The following is a 16,619-nucleotide window of genomic DNA, read 5'->3' as shown; positions in this document are numbered from 1 at the left end:
CTATGGGTTCTAATAAGTGCAAATCTGGAGATGTTAATTACTGGAAGCAAGAGGGCCAGAAATGAATAATGGGAAAAGAGGAAGAGACAATAATTAATTTCTAATTGTTTCTTGGACAGGAGTACTCCAGTTTCCTTGGAAGTTTTATCTTAGGTTTGGAAGTAGAGAACTAGTAGCTCTCCAGACTTTGCTTAACTATAACTCCCAGCAAACCCAAGTAACCTGTTTAATGGTGAAAACTGATGAAAATTGTACTTAGCAATATACTGATGGTCATAAATTCCCATTCTAATCTTAGTTGTAATATTATTAGCAAATTGAGATTCAGAGTTCTCATTCAAGATACAAAAGACCACTTTCAAACTACTCTACTTCAGACACATTTTGTGAAGACTTAGCTCTCCGGAAAAGGCTCTAATATTCGGAAAGATAGAGGGAAAGAATAGTGGACAGACAGCAGCGAGGTAGATGGGCTAGTTACAGTGTGAAGAGCACTCCATCAGAAGACTTGGAAGACTATGTAAAAAACAGATTGTCACAGAGAAAATTTACTTTTGTGATCACTAGGAATAAAAAATGATGGCACACAATCACTTCATCAATCAATCATGAGCCAACATTCAGGATGGTGGAAAAGGAAAATGACAGTTTGTGAAATATACTGTAGCCACCTATTCCAATAGACTCTAGATATCTTTCAAGATATACAATTAAAACAGTGTAAAGTACAAAACAAAACAGCATGGATTAAAAACAACAATACCAAATGATCTAAAAAAAACCCTAAGATTTAGTTAGTACTTGGTTGGGAGCCCATCAAGAACTCACAGGCTATAAAATAAATTAAGTCTAAAACAGACTTGAGCAGAAGGCAATGAAAAACCACTTCCATATTGTTGCCAACAAAATAGAAGTAGTGCAGCTATTAGTACTATCCATCCATTTATTGAGTTCAGCTTCATAAAAATTACAAATTTTTAAAAATATGCTAGTAAATGTTGGGACTCTAATGGTAAATGTTGAAGGAACAGAAAGAAGTGGTGGAGCAAGTATTAAAAGGCAAGCAAGAATCAATAGTCTTTCTTAGTGTGAAGGAAAGATTTAGTTAACATTAGGAAGAATTTCTGAAACATTACAGAAATTTCCCAGGAGCGAAGGATGAGAGGAGATACTGCAGAATCACCAATCTGGGATTGTCCAGGATTCTTTAAGTTCAGAGACTCATATTTAAACATGATTTTGCATATGGACACTACATTATAACTTTTTTGTTCCAAGAAGCAGCTTTCTTTGTTTTGTTATTCACATTTTCCTGGTTGGTCCTGCCACTGAGAATAGATTCTGCAGCGGTAAATAGTGATTTTTCAGTAAGCAGTTGTCAAAATTAATAATTTTTTTCATAAACAAAGTGGAATGAACTTGATTTTTTTTTAATGAATATAAGATACAAATTTATTCATGAGGAAGGAAGGATAGAGGAAGGATAAAGGAACAGAGGAAATTGTCAACTAAACTATTTGGAAAAATGTGTTATGGCCAAGACCAAGAAAGAGTAAGTGATGTAGTGGAAGTGAGTGGAACTGAAGGTGCAGGTTTTGCTCAGCTACAATCCCATCCCTGGCTACCCATTTAACTGTACCTTAGCCAATGACCTTACTATTGGACTCTCCATGAGGCCACGGAGAAAGATGAGATCCAGATCTCCAGCTCCCATGGAATTGGGGAGGTCACCGAGGTTATCCAGGACCTGCTGCATAGCTGCGTAGAGAAATGATAGCACTAGTATTAGTCTTATTAAAATAAAAATAATGAAAATAGAGAGTTCGTATATCCACTCTAACCTTTCAAGAGATGGAAAAGGAGGAGATGAAAAATAATAGATCTTGTGTATGTAGAACAGAGATGAAACCACACAGGCAGTAGAAAACAAGGCAAAAATGGAAAAAATTCTTAGAAATATGCATGGTAGCGAGTAAGAGTTATACCATTTTTTAATAAATATTTATGAGTCATTCATTCATAAATACCGAGGTCTCTTCTTACAAGTTACCAGTTAAGAAAGTCTACCACTAGTACTAAGAAAAGGAGGCAATTTGTGATTATCTTTTTTCTCCGAGCAGCACTTTAGGATTTTTCAAAGAAATTGGACTTCTTTTCTTCAGGTTTTTCCAGAATGATTCTCAAGTACTACAGAGTCATTTCAAGAACTGCTGCAGAGAAAGATGCTTTTATGTTTAGATTACAAAATAAATTCCCTATTGAATGAAGATCAGAACTATTTCCTTGCTAATCTCAGTCTAATGCTTTCACTGATGCATCAACACTGTCTGTAAAAATCATGTTTTTCTAATTAAATTCACTATCTGAATGAATGAAACCCTAGCATTCTTTCTTGCTCAATATATATGGATATAGTTCATCTCAATCTGTTCCCTTAACTTCTGCTGCCAGAAAAAAAACTGTGTGTTTGCTGAAGCTATTTCATTAAGCTGCTTTAAGAGGATTTGAGAACAATCCATGATTTTGCTATTATCATTTGTCATGCAATTTGCCTTTGTGATCTGTGTTTGGTCAAGCTCACGTACTGAATTGCTCCACTGGAAATGGTTGGTACACTTGACTGTTGAAGTCGTAATAAATGACTCAGCTCAGTGACTGTAGAGACTTGAATCTTGCTATGAAAGTCAAGGTGTAAAAGATGAGAGCTAGGTAAGTATTCTCAAGATTGCACATTGTATTTCCAACCATGTTGATTATAATTACAGTACTATGTATACCGTTTTTCTGATCACCTGTTCATTTGGATGAATCTGTTACAGGTAGTCATTCACATACAACCGTAATGGAGCATAGGTCATAATGGTTGTAAAACAGAGCAGGCATGTGACCAACCCCAATTGTGCAATCTTTTTTGCAATTCTCATTAAGCATTAAACAAGGTGATCATTAAGCAAACCAACAGTTCACTGGGCGTACAGTTTTGCCAAAAATTAGAACTTCTCATTTTCATAACACCATCATGTGACTGTGGCATGGCCATAAATGTGGCCAATTACTGAGTGCCTGAAGTTCAGTCATGTGACTATGGAGGGGGCTTGAACATGTCAGTTTTGCATCTGGGTCGTAAGTCTCCTTTTTTTTGAGGTCAGTTGTAATATCGAACAGTCACTAAGCATCTTCAGGTCAAACACTACCTGTGTAGCCTGAACATTAGAGACTGCTGATTTTCCAATAAAGCTCTAAGTGACTTTATAAATCTTGGTGTATTATCAGGGTTTAGAATCAGATTTAGTCAAGCTGCTCTGCAGCATATTGTCCAGCCCACAAAGATATATAGATTATATTCAATGTATAAGCTGTCCACTCAAATGTATTCCTTTCCAGCCAATGTTGAATGATTCAGATGAGAGATATATCCAAAGCTAGGGGGACAGAGCCTTTTGATATTCTACTTCTTTTGGAAGAATTAGGTCAAACTGACATTCCCTCCTCTTATCAGCATATCCAGGGCAGAAACTAAGGCAAGCAATCCCCTTTGCTTTTTCCACATGTAAACAAGCAGCCTTCCTATACCCTGATTAACACTGGCAGAGTGCCACAGGCATTGGCCTCATCTCCATTTCACAAATTCATCTGTACAGGATTTAATAACTAAGATTTTATTCTCAGTCAGTCAACAGGGCAGGCAGTCTTCCAAAGCTGCAAGGGAAATTATTTTTAAAAAACCAGCAACACTCACATCTAAAGACAAGTATTAATTACTGAAGCTGTTCTAGTGATGCATCTGTTGCTAATCGTATCTTATTTGTTTCTCTCCCTGAAAGTATATTTGTTCTTAATACTGAAAGCACAACAGCAAAGACAATGGAAAGAAACAGAAAAACCAGGAAGCATTTTATAAAAAATAAAAGGAAAGAAACCATTTTGGACAATAAATCAAAGTTGTTTTCTTTGCCTATCCCAAATGATGTTCTTCAGCACAACACAATGTCTATATACAATTTCCAAAGTGAATCATTGGGCTTAAAGTCTCACTTAATTTTTTGCAAAGATTATTTTTCAAACATTAATTACAAAAATTAACAGGAAAATTGGTACATAGCAAACAAAGCACAAGATTTTGGCAAGTTATTGTACTTCAAAGTGTGTCCTGGGATCCAACATGAGCCCATTATCATTCCAAACACAGAAGAAAATTAGCGACTATAGCTTATCACTCAACTTACAAGCATTTCTATCTCCCTGGAGGGTCTTAGACAACTTGTCATGGCCAACTCATTGCATACATCTCATCATGGTCATCTCACTGCAGCCAAACTGGTGTGACCATCTCACTGCAGGACAACTCACCATGTGTCCTGCAGTGAGTTGGCCATAGAGACATGGCTGCAGGGAGATGGCCACACTAGGTTGGCTATAGCAAGATGATAGCAGCGAGATGGCCAAGGCAAGTTGATCCATTCTGTTCCCCAGAGTCTAGTGGCAAAAAATTAATTAAAGAAGTGAGAAAATTTATCTGGTCATGTATTGTGGCAGCCACTTTACTGTTAACAAAACTCTCTTGCTCCTCTGCCTTTAAGCAAACATTTTTTGACAGTAGATGCTACTTGCTCTCAACTTTTTGAATATACATTTCAACGCAAACTTTTGTATACTTTCAACACACTTTATTTTCTACTTATACTCTATTTTCTTCAGGGGAGTTTTAGAGTATGGAAGTATTAATCATATTTCCTTTGTAGCAGTGTGAAGTAGTAAAATCCAGTGATGGGTTTTGGAAGCAGGATAGGAAGAATACTGACACTGTTGAACTTGGGTGTTGAAGAAGACTCCTGACAATACTGTGGACATTCAAGAAAATAAACAAATGACTTGGTGAACAATCAATCCAGAATTCTCCCTTGAGATACAAATGACCAAGCTCAAATTATCCTACTTTGGACATATCGTGCAAAGACTTTAATTCTCTGGAGAAGTTTCTGTGGCTTAGAAAAACGTAAGGAAAGAGGATGATCAACAACAAGGTAGCAAGGTGGTTACAGTGGCAATGACTATATTGTCAGGGGACCTGAAAGAACAGGTTACTGATACATCATCATGGAGGGGGAAATCTATGTGGTTGTTAAGAGTTGACAAAATGTAATGCCACATAAATCAGACCAATCCAGGCATCAAGAAATCAGTTCTTGTCTTTCTAAATTTTCTACTGCAGACATGAAGGAGAATGGTAAACCTTGCTGTATAAATATATATTGGTGTTTTTTACAGATAGAATGTTTTAAAAATGTACATGACCAACTCTTGCATCAGTTGCCCAAAGTCGCTGGTATGAGTTGGACATTATACAAAATGAATGAATGAATGAAACTTTACATTTCATTGAACTAATGGAAACAGAAATAAATAGTTTATAAGAGATTATGCAATAATAAGCAGTATATTTAAAGTCTGGAATAAATTTTTAAAAAGAATCAGTCCACAATTTCACCTTTTGCCTCAATATTCTCACAAAAAAGAAAAATGCAAATTTTCTCAGTTGGAAGGTAACAAATCACATTGCCTACATTCATTAATAAGACAAATATGAAAATTTTTTAATCCACAGATTTATCAGAATCACACATGCACTTTCAATATCTTCAAATGAGTGAAATAGCTTTAAAGCAGGGATCTCCAACCTTAGCAACTTTAAGCCTGGAGAACTTCAACTCTGGGGATGGCTGGGGAATTCTGGCAGTTGAAGTCCTCCAGGCTTAAAGTTGCCAAGGTTGGAGATCCCTGCTTTAAAGAATGCAGAAACCCAAAGAAACATATAGAATTTGAATGTCTCATAAAACAAAGTTCAGAGCATTTTTGGCTCTTATTTATAAACTGCTGATGAAATATGACTCAGAAACTAAACAAGTTAAAAACTGTATGATTAGATGGGTGCAGAATTTAGATTTAATTGGTATGCAATTATAACAATTTCAGTGGAAGAAATCTATTATACAAAATATACTTACAGAAAAGTGAAACTACTAGCATATAATTCCATTAATGACTACTAACATGGGCAGACCATTTGCTAAAAATTGTTGGAAATGTTAACAACAGGTTGGATATTTTTCCATATTTGGTAGCAATGTTGTAAAGCTCAAACATTTTGGAAAATAATTTCTAACAAAATGGAACAAATTCTAAAAGCTAAGTTTCCTTTTTAACTTGCTCTTTTTATGAGCTTGTACCACATCTAAAATTTGGATTTCACTTAACATGAAATCTTAATATTCTGACCTTCAATGATCTGTTAAATGAGGATAGACTTTCAACTGCTCAAATGGGATGTACTACAGTTGTTTCCATGAATCACACTGTGTTGATCGTAACATTTAAATACAGTTACATATTACTTGAAAAGGGACATGGTGGCTCAGTGGCTAAGATGCTGAGCTTGTCGATCAAAAGGTTGGCAGTTCAGCAATTCAAATCCCTAGTGCCACATAACAGGGTGAGCTCCCGTTACTTTTAAAAAAAAATTTATTTCATTTTGTCACAACAGTATACACAAACATTGTCATAAATAAAACAACATATCATGAAGAATATATATATATATATATATATAAGTAAAAAAAATAAGCATCAGCTATATTAATTTGATATAATGAAGGGAACAATAGGACAGGAACGGTAGGCACTTTTGTGCTCTTATGCACGCCCCTTATTGTCCTTTTAGGAATGGGGTGAGGTCAGTAGTAGACAGTTTTGGTTGAAGATTTTGGGATTTTGAGTAGAGACTATGGAGTCAGGTAATGAGTTCCAAGCATTAACAACTCTGTTACAGAAGTCATATTTTCTGCAATCAAGTTTGAAGCGGTTGACATTTAGCTTGAATCTATTTTTTGCTCTTGTAATATTGCGATTGAAGCTGAAGTAGTCTTTTATAGGAAGGATATTGCAATAGATGCTTTTGTGTGTTAAACACAGGTCATGTCGAAGTCGACGGAGTTGTAAGTTTTCTAATCCCAGGATTTCAAGCCTGGTGGTATAAGGTATTTTGTTGTTTTCGGAGGAGCGAAGAACTCTTCTAGTAAAATATTTATGGACACGTTCTATTGTATTTATGTCAGAGATGTGGTATGGGTTCCAGCTGGATGAACTGTATTCAAGAATAGGTCTGGCAAATATTTTGTATGCTCTAGTTAGTAGTGTAGAGTTTTTGGAAAAGAAGCTGCGTAAAATTAGGTTTACAACTTTTAGAGCCTTTTTTGCTATGTAGTTGCAGTGGGTTTTGGCATTAAGGTCATTTGATATGAGAACTCCAAGATCTTTGACAGGGTGGGGGTCGTCAGTAAGGTAATGACCATCGAGTTTGTACTTGTTGATAGGATTCTTTTTTCCAATATGTAAGACTGAGCATTTGCTGGTTGAGATTTGGACTTGTCCCAGCTTCTGCCAACCTAGCAGTTCGAAAGCACATAACAAATGCAAGTATAAAATAGGGACCATCTTGGGTGGGAAGGTAACAGTGTTCCATGCGCCTTTGGGATTTAGTCATGCCGGTCACACGACCACGGAGACATCTTCAGACAGCACTGGCTCTTTGGCTTTGAAACGGAGATAACCCCCCCCCCCCGAGTCAAGAACGACTAGCACATATGTGCGAGGGGAAACTTTACCTTTTTATATATTACTTGACTGTAATAAATTTGATTTGATTTTAATATATATTATTTGAATCAATGAGTTTTTAAAACAATGCAACTTACTCAAGTTATTTAACACTAATTAAATAACTGGAAATGTCTACCTGATTTTATACCTGTAAATTCCCCATTTATTCACTGTATTTCCCCTCTTCTTTTTTTCTTCTCTTCTCTTTTCTCCTTTCTTAAAAGTGGTTAATAAAAATATCATCAAAAGAGAACATAAAATTGCTAAACTTTACATTTTTGCCTGGGTGTCCTGATTGAGATAAAGGAATGATGTTCTTAGTTTTATCTACCAAAGTCAAGCAGATTGCTAGTTGAATTTACTTCAAGCCTGATGACAGAATAGAATTCTCTACTGAATATGAGGGCAGCACATTAATTATGACCGGTGGTGGGTTTCAATTTTTTTTACTACTGGTTCTATGGGCGTGGCTTGGTGGGCGTGGCATGGCTTGGTGGGCATGGCTTGGTGGGCATGGCAGAAGGATACTGTAAAATCTCCATTCCCATCCCACTCCAGGGGAAAGATACTGTAAAATCTCCATTCCCGCCCCAATCCAGGGGAAGGTTACTGCAAAATCCTCATTTCCTCCTGATCAGCTGGGACTTGGGAGGCAGAGAATAGATGGGGGCAGGGCCAGTCAGAATTTTTACTACTGGTTCTCTGAACTATTCAAAATTTCCGCTACCGGTTCTCCAGAACTGATCAGAACCTGCTGAAACCCACCTCTGGTTATGATGCAAAGCACAGGCCAGGTGTTATATATCATTCTAACCTTTGCCTCAGCTCACTGCTGTCTAGAAAACTGATCCATTCCTTTTAGGGCAGGCATGTCCAATCCATGCTCGCATGCCACAGCTAGTAATGTGGCCCCACAAGATTATAAACTTTTAACATTAATATGTAATTTATATACATTAACTATATTATATATTTTATATGTAGCCCAAGACAATTCCGCTTCACTCAATGTGGTCCAGGCAAGCCAAAAGATTAGACAGACATGTTCTAGGGGAATGATAGGCTCTGCACAACATTCATGTCTATACACAGACCAGATCTCAGAATTGCCTTTCACATAAACCCAGAATTGCCTTGCACAGAGGCCCTTGCACATATGTTTTCTCTTATTATTTATTTATTTATTTATTTAATTTTATTTTTATACCGCCCTTCTCCTGAAGGACTCAGGGCGGTGTACAGGCATAATAAAACCGACAATACAATATACAAGTTTAAAATACGATTTAAAAAACTTATTTAAATTAGCCCAGTGATTAAAATTTACCATACTAAAACCCCGTTTAAAATTAATAAATATAACATTAAAATCCCAATTTAAGCCAGCCTCTTCAGAGAAAACCAGTGGCATTTGCCAGTTAGTCTCATCCTGTCTTCCCCTTTCTTCACATTCCAACAAGGCATAATAAATCTTTCTAAGGAAAAAGATGAGGAGGAGAAGGAGAAGAGGGATATTTCTCTAATGAACACCAGACAGTTGTCACTGTAATTATCCCTAAGGCACTGAAGGACATCACAAAGCATCACCTAAGGTCTTGGGAATAATTACAATGATCACTAACTATTCATTGGAGACACAAAGAGACACAAAGAAAGGAAGCTAACTATACCCTCATGTGTTATCTGAGAATGTCACCTGCTGAAAACAGCCTATTTTTAGATGGCTAACCTTAGTATGTTCAACATGTCTAGGTTCTCAAGATCACATTTCAACTAGAAATTTAGAATTTAGAGGTAAATAGCATATGGGTTCCCAAACACCATGTATATGAAAGAATTCAAGAAGTTTTGTGTATATGAAAGAATGAAAGAATTCAGATGAATCTAGTTTCAAACTGGAAATACGCTTTTATCCAAGAAATAATTAAAGAATAGGTTACATTACATTTAACAGAACTAATATTGATTTCAGCTATTTTCCTAAACAAAGCTGTTTTCCTAAACTTCATACAAAGAAGTGCACAGTGTATCAGATATCAGTGTATATTCCCAGCTGGGGAGGCAGGGAATGCTGCAGGTCCCATCCCCAAGGGAGATACAGCTGGTGGGATCCCGAAGAAGGCCTTCTTTGTAGTGGTTCCCTCTCTCTGGAACATCATTCCCCCAGAGATTAGATACCTATCTAATACTCTTCTGAAAGCCGCTGAAGACCTGGTTCTGCCAATGGGCTTGGGGGTTGAGCCCATTAAATGGCTCACGTGATCTGCTGTTGCCAAGATGGGTGGTGGGGGTGGGGAGTGATTTTATTATGATTTTATTAATATATTAATTTATTTTATTTTTAATTTAGTTTTGTTGTTTTTAAATGTGGTTTTTATATTATGTAAGCCACCTTAAGTTGCCATGGGCGAATAGGCAGAAATACCTGCCTGATCCAGTCCCATCTGGTAGCATTTCACCCCTGCTGTGATGAAAGCGGAATACTTCGCTCCCACACACTAAGGCTCCAGCCATTGCCACCACTGTTTCGGCCGCCTTGCACCATCCCCACCCCTTGCCACAACAGCACCATTACCTTTGTCCATCTGGTGAGGGTTGTGCTACTTCTTGCATGTTGTACCACTTGCAATGTGAACGTACCACCCACTATGGCAGAGATTTCCAGCCTCACCACGAGCTGCCTGGCTGGTTCCATATTCCAGAGCTCTAGTCACAGAATTGGCCCATTGGTCATCCTCCACCTGGGTGGTCCGCGGGATTTAAAATTATGAATTTAGTGGTCCCTGAAGTCCAAAAGGGACCCCTGTTCTTGACTATCCCTGAGCTGATTGATCACCATACTCTGGATAATTATATGGTGGATACTCTGGATAACATCCAATCTGGGCCTGTCACTGGGACCAGAGGTTTTGTCTTCTGAGCTTTCAGAATCATTCTGAAGCCCATCTTCAGGGAATTTCTCTGTATGCTCTGGGCTATTCTGTGTGTGGTATTTGTATGATGGCTTTTGTGTGTACCTTTTTAGATGTAGATTGGGGTGTTGAGGACTGGCTATTAAATCATTGACTGTTGTTTCCTTGTGCTGCCAAGTCCCAGCCCCCTAAGTATTTGATAAGCTGGGGGTAAATCAGCATTCTTCTTGATTGATGAGGGTCCTATTTCCCAGGCTTCAATCACCTACCTGCCTGGTTTGTGCTTGCCCATCCAATAATCTTACTAGCTGCAAAATTGAATGTATGTTCTTGTTTATTGCAATGTAAGACTACCAAATGAGTTTGGGTCTCCTCGTCTGACCACTTGTGTTCCTGCAATCTGGTGGTTAGCTTCTTTCCTGTCTGTCCTATATAATCTCAGGGATGATTCATGCAGGACATCTAATAGATTACATTGGAAGTATTTCCCACCTCCAAACAATCTTTCCAGTGCATAATTTGTCCTGGTATGGTAGCCTCTGGGCACTGTGCAATGCCCACTTGAAGATCTCAGAAGCTGCATTCTACTGCTTCTGGAATGTTTTTGATATATGGCAGGTTGTGCCATGTAGTTGGCCTTGTGTCTTCTTTCTTCCTTTCTCTCCCCACCGTGTTGTGTAGACGTCTTGTAACAAATTATTGTGGGTACCCATCTGCCTGAATTGTTGTGTATACCTGCTCTCCAGCTGTTTGGCTTGCTGGGTGTTACAGTGGGTTCTGCTGCATAATGTTCTGATGCAACCCTTTTTGTGTGATAGTTGATGATCGTTGTTGAAATTCAAAATGTGTGGGGTGCTGATGGCCTTGCTATAAACTGTGGTTTCTAGGCTTCTGTCTTTTTGTCTGTTGACAAGCACATCTAAAAACGGTAATTGTCTAGCTGTTTCTTCCTCCATTGTGAACTGTATGTCTGGGAGGATGGAGTTTAGTATGGCATGAAAGTCTTTCAGTGAATTTCTTTTGATGCTGACAAATGTGACATCCACACAGCGGCACCAAAATTTGGGTGTGTAGTTCTGAAATGCACAGTGTTCTAACTCACACAGGACTGTTTTTGCAATAACTCCTGATATTGGGGATCCCATGTGTGTCCCTTTTATTTGTTCATACATTACCTTTCTAAATGTGAAGAAGGTGCGTTGACAGTATTGGAACAGCCTCATGATTTGTGTTCTTGTTAGGTTGTTCTGATCTGTGTCATAGTCATCATCTTCTTTTTCTAGTTTTCTATCTATTACTTCATATGCAAAGTGGGGAGGGAGGGATGTAAATAGGGACAACTACATCAAGAGACCATGATCTCATCAGGAGCCATATTTAAGCCTTGTAGTTTTGTCAGAAATTGTGTGAATTATGTGACTGTGCTGTTCGAGGGTTGAGTCAGGAAGCTTAGGTGTTGTGCCAGCCATTTAGCCAGTTTATAGGTAGGATTGTCTCACAGCAGTACAATAGCTCCGAGTGGGACTCCTATTTTGTGTGTCTTGGGGAATCTGTAGAATTTTGCTGGGATAGGGTCAGTTCCTCTCATTTTCCACCATTCTTTCTCCATTATATTGTTTTTGTTTGAGTTGAATTGTGTTTGACTTTTCAATGTGCACTGGGCTCTTGGGATTCCTTCAACTCTCCCTCATTCATTTCAGTGCCTGTCTTTCATTATCTTTAGCTAAGCAAAATGTGCTAAAACTTCCATTCTAGTGGACTTGTCTTGGCCAGTGAAGCATGGCATTATATAATCTTGGCCAAAGCGTTCCATTTTATATGAGTAGTCTTTAGTAATGTTGACTCTGCTCATGATATTAGAGATGAAAGATTATAGGTGAGCATGTAGAAGTACGCTGAAATTCCACATCAATTGTTCAAGAGAAGTCATTTTTTGACAGACATTGAAGTGGCATGAAGGAGGAAAGAAGGAAAAATGCACCTTTAACTAAAGGTTCTCCTTGGGTCAGCCTCTGTCTTATCTCAAATCAGACTTGACCTGGCTCAATCAAACTTTCATTTTCAAGGGTAAAGTCAATAATTTTCCACATCACCTTCCTCAGCTACATCAACTTAACTCTTCATGGGACCACAGCCTATCGTGCCAAAATAGAAGAAGTGATAATTGATCAAGTGGCTTATATTAAAAGGAAAGAATATAGGAAGTTACGTTCTACATAATTAGACTTTCAGTTTATCTAGCATAGTATATTGTACTTTAGGAGTGAAAAACAAATGGCCCTCAACATCTGCTGAATCATAACTCTTTGCACAGTTCAGCAAAGGATTTTCTGCTCACCTGCTATCTTATCCTTTTAATTAGGAAAGCAAAACGTTGTATTTGAGACTCTGCATTCAAAACATCTACTATACATCTGATCTATAGTCCTTTCATGACAGGGGACCATTATCCAACAATTTAGGAGTGCTATGCTTGATATGTAGCTGTCAAATTAAGTGTATTGTAGCAGGCAACAAAATTATTCAAAACCAGTAATAACTGCCCTTGTTTTGTGTTCTCTACCTTCCTTTCAAGATCCTAAGCAGGCAATTGACACCTTGAAATAACTAAGGAGACAGTTCAACAGTAATGTGAAGTTCCATGAAAATAATACTAGCAAGCTTTTTTCTTGAAATGTGACAGTAATTTCTGTTAGTGTGCAATAGAGGCATTAACAAAGCATTCCCAGCTGCTTCCTGTCTGAGCACCGCTTGATTCAATATTTTAATACTGAAAAGTGTTAGCTGCTAAGATGCTGGTCCCTCTTTCTGCAGCAGTCACCCTATTACAGCTTCGTTTCTGTGGCAACAGGAGAAAAGATTTGCATCTAAGATTATACTAAACCAGGATGGATAAAGCAAATATTTAAATATTGTCTAAACTGTTTACTATCACTGATATAATTTTACTATTTTTCAGAGTAGTTGACAAGTTTTTTTTTCTTCAAAGGAAGAAGCTGGAGTTAAAATAATCCAGCATACGTAGAGAAGGCTTGTCCCAGAGATATTTCATACCAATTGACATTTACTGACAGAATTCTTGGGCACAGTCTTCCATTTATCTTGTTGCTTGATGAAAATTCCAGCAGTTCCAACATATACACTTCCAAATACAGTATACTAATACTTCTGTATAGATGGAATGAGATATTTAAATACAGATGCACACCTATTTTTTTATTATTTGTAAGAAAAACAGCATCTTTTAGGGAACCCCCCACCACTGCACAATCTAAGGCAGTGTTTCTCAATGTTGGCAACTTTAAGGTGTCTGAATTTCAATTCAGCATGCTAGCTGGGAAATTCTGGGAGCTGAAGTCCACAACATACCTTAATATTGTCAACATTGAGAAATACTGACCTACTGCATACTGTGATACGCATTGTTTTCTTTTGCATTTTGCAAGTTTGAAAGCTTCCTATTCTCTCTAACCTGGTGCTCCTTTAATGTATTACACTAACATTTCACCTAATTACTAGCCAGTCAATGACCTCTCTGTCCAGGACTTTTAAGAGTTCAAATTCAACACCTGGAGAAGTCTTTAAAGGTGCCCTTCAAAGAAAAAAAACTACATACTTGTAATATAATATATATTATTTATAAGGGTGTCTATCAAAAGAAAAGACTGACTAACAGAGGTGGTATTCAGCAGGTTCTGACCAGTTCTGGAAAACCGTTAGTGGAAATTCTGAGTAGTTCAGAGAACCAGTAAATACCACCTCTTACTGGCCCCGTCCCCATCTATTTTCTGCCTCCTGAGTCCCAGCTGATGGGGAGAAAATGGGGATTTTGTAGTAACCTTCCCCTGGACTGGGGGAGAATGGAAATTTTACAATATCTTTCCCCTGCCATGCTCACTAAGCTATGCCACCAAGCCATGCCCACAGAGCCAGTAGTAAAAAAGTTTGAATCCCGCCACTGCCAACCAAAACACAACATAGGGAAAATGGATGAGAGGGAGGCTTAGGAAAATAACAAAAATAAATGGACCATAATACCTACTATTTTAAGAGGTACTGGATAAATTATTATCATCACTAGGCAGCATAACCATGTTTTACAACTTTTTTCTCACCCTTCAGATTTCTGGATATCAACTTAAATTCTCAGCAACACTTGTTTTACCAGATTGGAAAAGGCATGTGTTATCTTCAGATACTTTAATGAGATACACCAGCATGTGAAAGAGTTCTTCACACATAAATTGGTGGCTTAGCGTTTAGCTGCATGTGCATTAGAGTTGAGATATGCATTTTTTCTTCCCAGACAGGGAAAGCTGAATCTGAATTAAGACTTTAATAATGCAAGGTAACAAAATTTTAGGGCGGGGTCTCCTAACCTCAACAACTTTAAGATGTGCTGACTTCAACTTTTTCAGATAGAGGAAAGACTAAAAACAGACTATCCAACTTGAAAAATAGCAGCTGGGGCCATATATGCATTTACATTGTAAATATAGAATCCAGCACACAAACTTTATTCTTAATTTTGTTATTTCAGTATATAATAAACTATTATTCTTAGTATTCTTATTTCACACATACTTTCCATCACTTTCACGGTTGTGTACACATCAGTCATGGCCATCCTAATGATCCTACACTAGGATTTTAGACTGTGTTTCCTACGTAATCAGTAAAGTTAGACTTAAAATTTAAATGAGTGGTGTAAGCAGGCTTGGGGTCTGAAGGTGTGGTAGACCAATGCAATGATTGTATTTATTACTGCTGGGTTTTTTTTTCATACCTTGGCTGCTGTTTATACTTCTTTGGGTTTTATATTGTTTCATTATTTTTTTAAAATGTGGTTTTTAATTGTTGTTAGTGAACTGTTTGATATAATGTTTATACATTAGGCTAGAAAAAGGGAGATCATGAGCTCAGCTCTAAAAAGAAGCAATGGCAAAGCACTTCTGAAAAATCTTCAGAAGAAAACTGCAGGACTTGGACAATCTCTGAGGACTGGACACAATTGAATGGAAGTCAAGAATAATGTTGTTAGCTCAGAGTTACGGATATGAAATGGCGACATATCAAATGAAGGAACAGCCAAACAAACCACATGCAGGAACGTGACAGTTGAAGCCACAATTTTGAAGACAATTTTCATTGTCAAATTTAAGATGATCTACAATGATTTCATAGATAAAATAGCAGCAGAAGCTGTTCAGGGATAGGCAACCTCTTTGAATAGCAGTAGCACTTAGACTTATATGCCACTTTACAATGCTTTACAGCCCTCTCTAAGCAGTTTATAGAGTCAGCATATTGCCCCCAACAATTTGGATCCTCATTTTACCCACTCAGAAGGACGGAAGGCTGAGTCAATCTTGAGCCTAGTGGGATTTGAACTGCCAAATTCCAGGCAGCTGGCAGTCAGCAGAAGTAGCCTGCAGTACTGCTCTCTAATCACTGCATCGCCAAGGCTCAGTATGTCTTATAGTCTTACACACAGCCACTTTTCTTCTGCTGCATATTTCTGAGTAGATATAAAACTAGATTACATATTACACAAGTGAACATTTGCTCCCACAATAGATGACTCATGAAAAACATTAAAATTGACACACAAGCAAAAAAGAAAACAACAATCTCTAAATCACCCTCTTCTATATTATGATAACGTCAAATAAGTCATTATTTTTATTTAACATGTCGCTATGGTTCACAGATGCTGTGACGATAGCTGAATTTTTTACAATACCCTGAACTATAAACCACTCAACCCCATTTTAGCATGTTGTACAAACTTGGTTATTCAGTTACCCTCACAGTTCTGAATAAACGTAGGTTAAAGTTGAAATAATCCTCCTTTTTCAAACTAAGGTACAGCATGTCCCTTCTCTTACAATATTCAAAATGTATCTTGAAATTAAACTCAGTAATTTAACTATGAAACTTTCCTCATAGGTCTAATTTATTTCCTCAGTCAAATCAAATCACTTTTGGGCTAAATAGGATCACAATCCAAATTTGGAGTGATTGCAAAATGAGCTGATCTCACAATATGGT

At 37.5% G+C, this 16,619-nt stretch overlaps 1 protein-coding gene across 5 annotated transcripts in view; it reads right to left on the bottom strand.

Moving 5' to 3' along the window:
- MPP2 (MAGUK p55 scaffold protein 2) overlaps positions 1-16,619 on the bottom strand; it is a 106,765-nt gene that overhangs the window by 68,893 nt on the left and 21,253 nt on the right. For 3 of the 5 annotated variants that reach the window (XM_058181857.1, XM_058181855.1, XM_058181859.1), the window contains exon 3: positions 1,640-1,758. The exons of 1 other annotated variant lie outside the window; for it this stretch is intronic. In XM_058181857.1, the coding sequence (XP_058037840.1) occupies positions 1,640-1,758 (119 nt within the window). The remainder of the gene's footprint in view (positions 1-1,639; positions 1,759-16,619) is intronic. One more of the 5 variants, XM_058181856.1, reaches the window with a different exon arrangement.

This window comes from Ahaetulla prasina, chromosome 4, assembly GCF_028640845.1.
Source record: "Ahaetulla prasina isolate Xishuangbanna chromosome 4, ASM2864084v1, whole genome shotgun sequence".
NCBI classification, from domain to species: Eukaryota; Metazoa; Chordata; class Lepidosauria; order Squamata; family Colubridae; genus Ahaetulla; species Ahaetulla prasina.
Note: the sequence above shows the minus strand (reverse complement) of the source record. Positions and strands in the feature narration are given on the sequence as shown.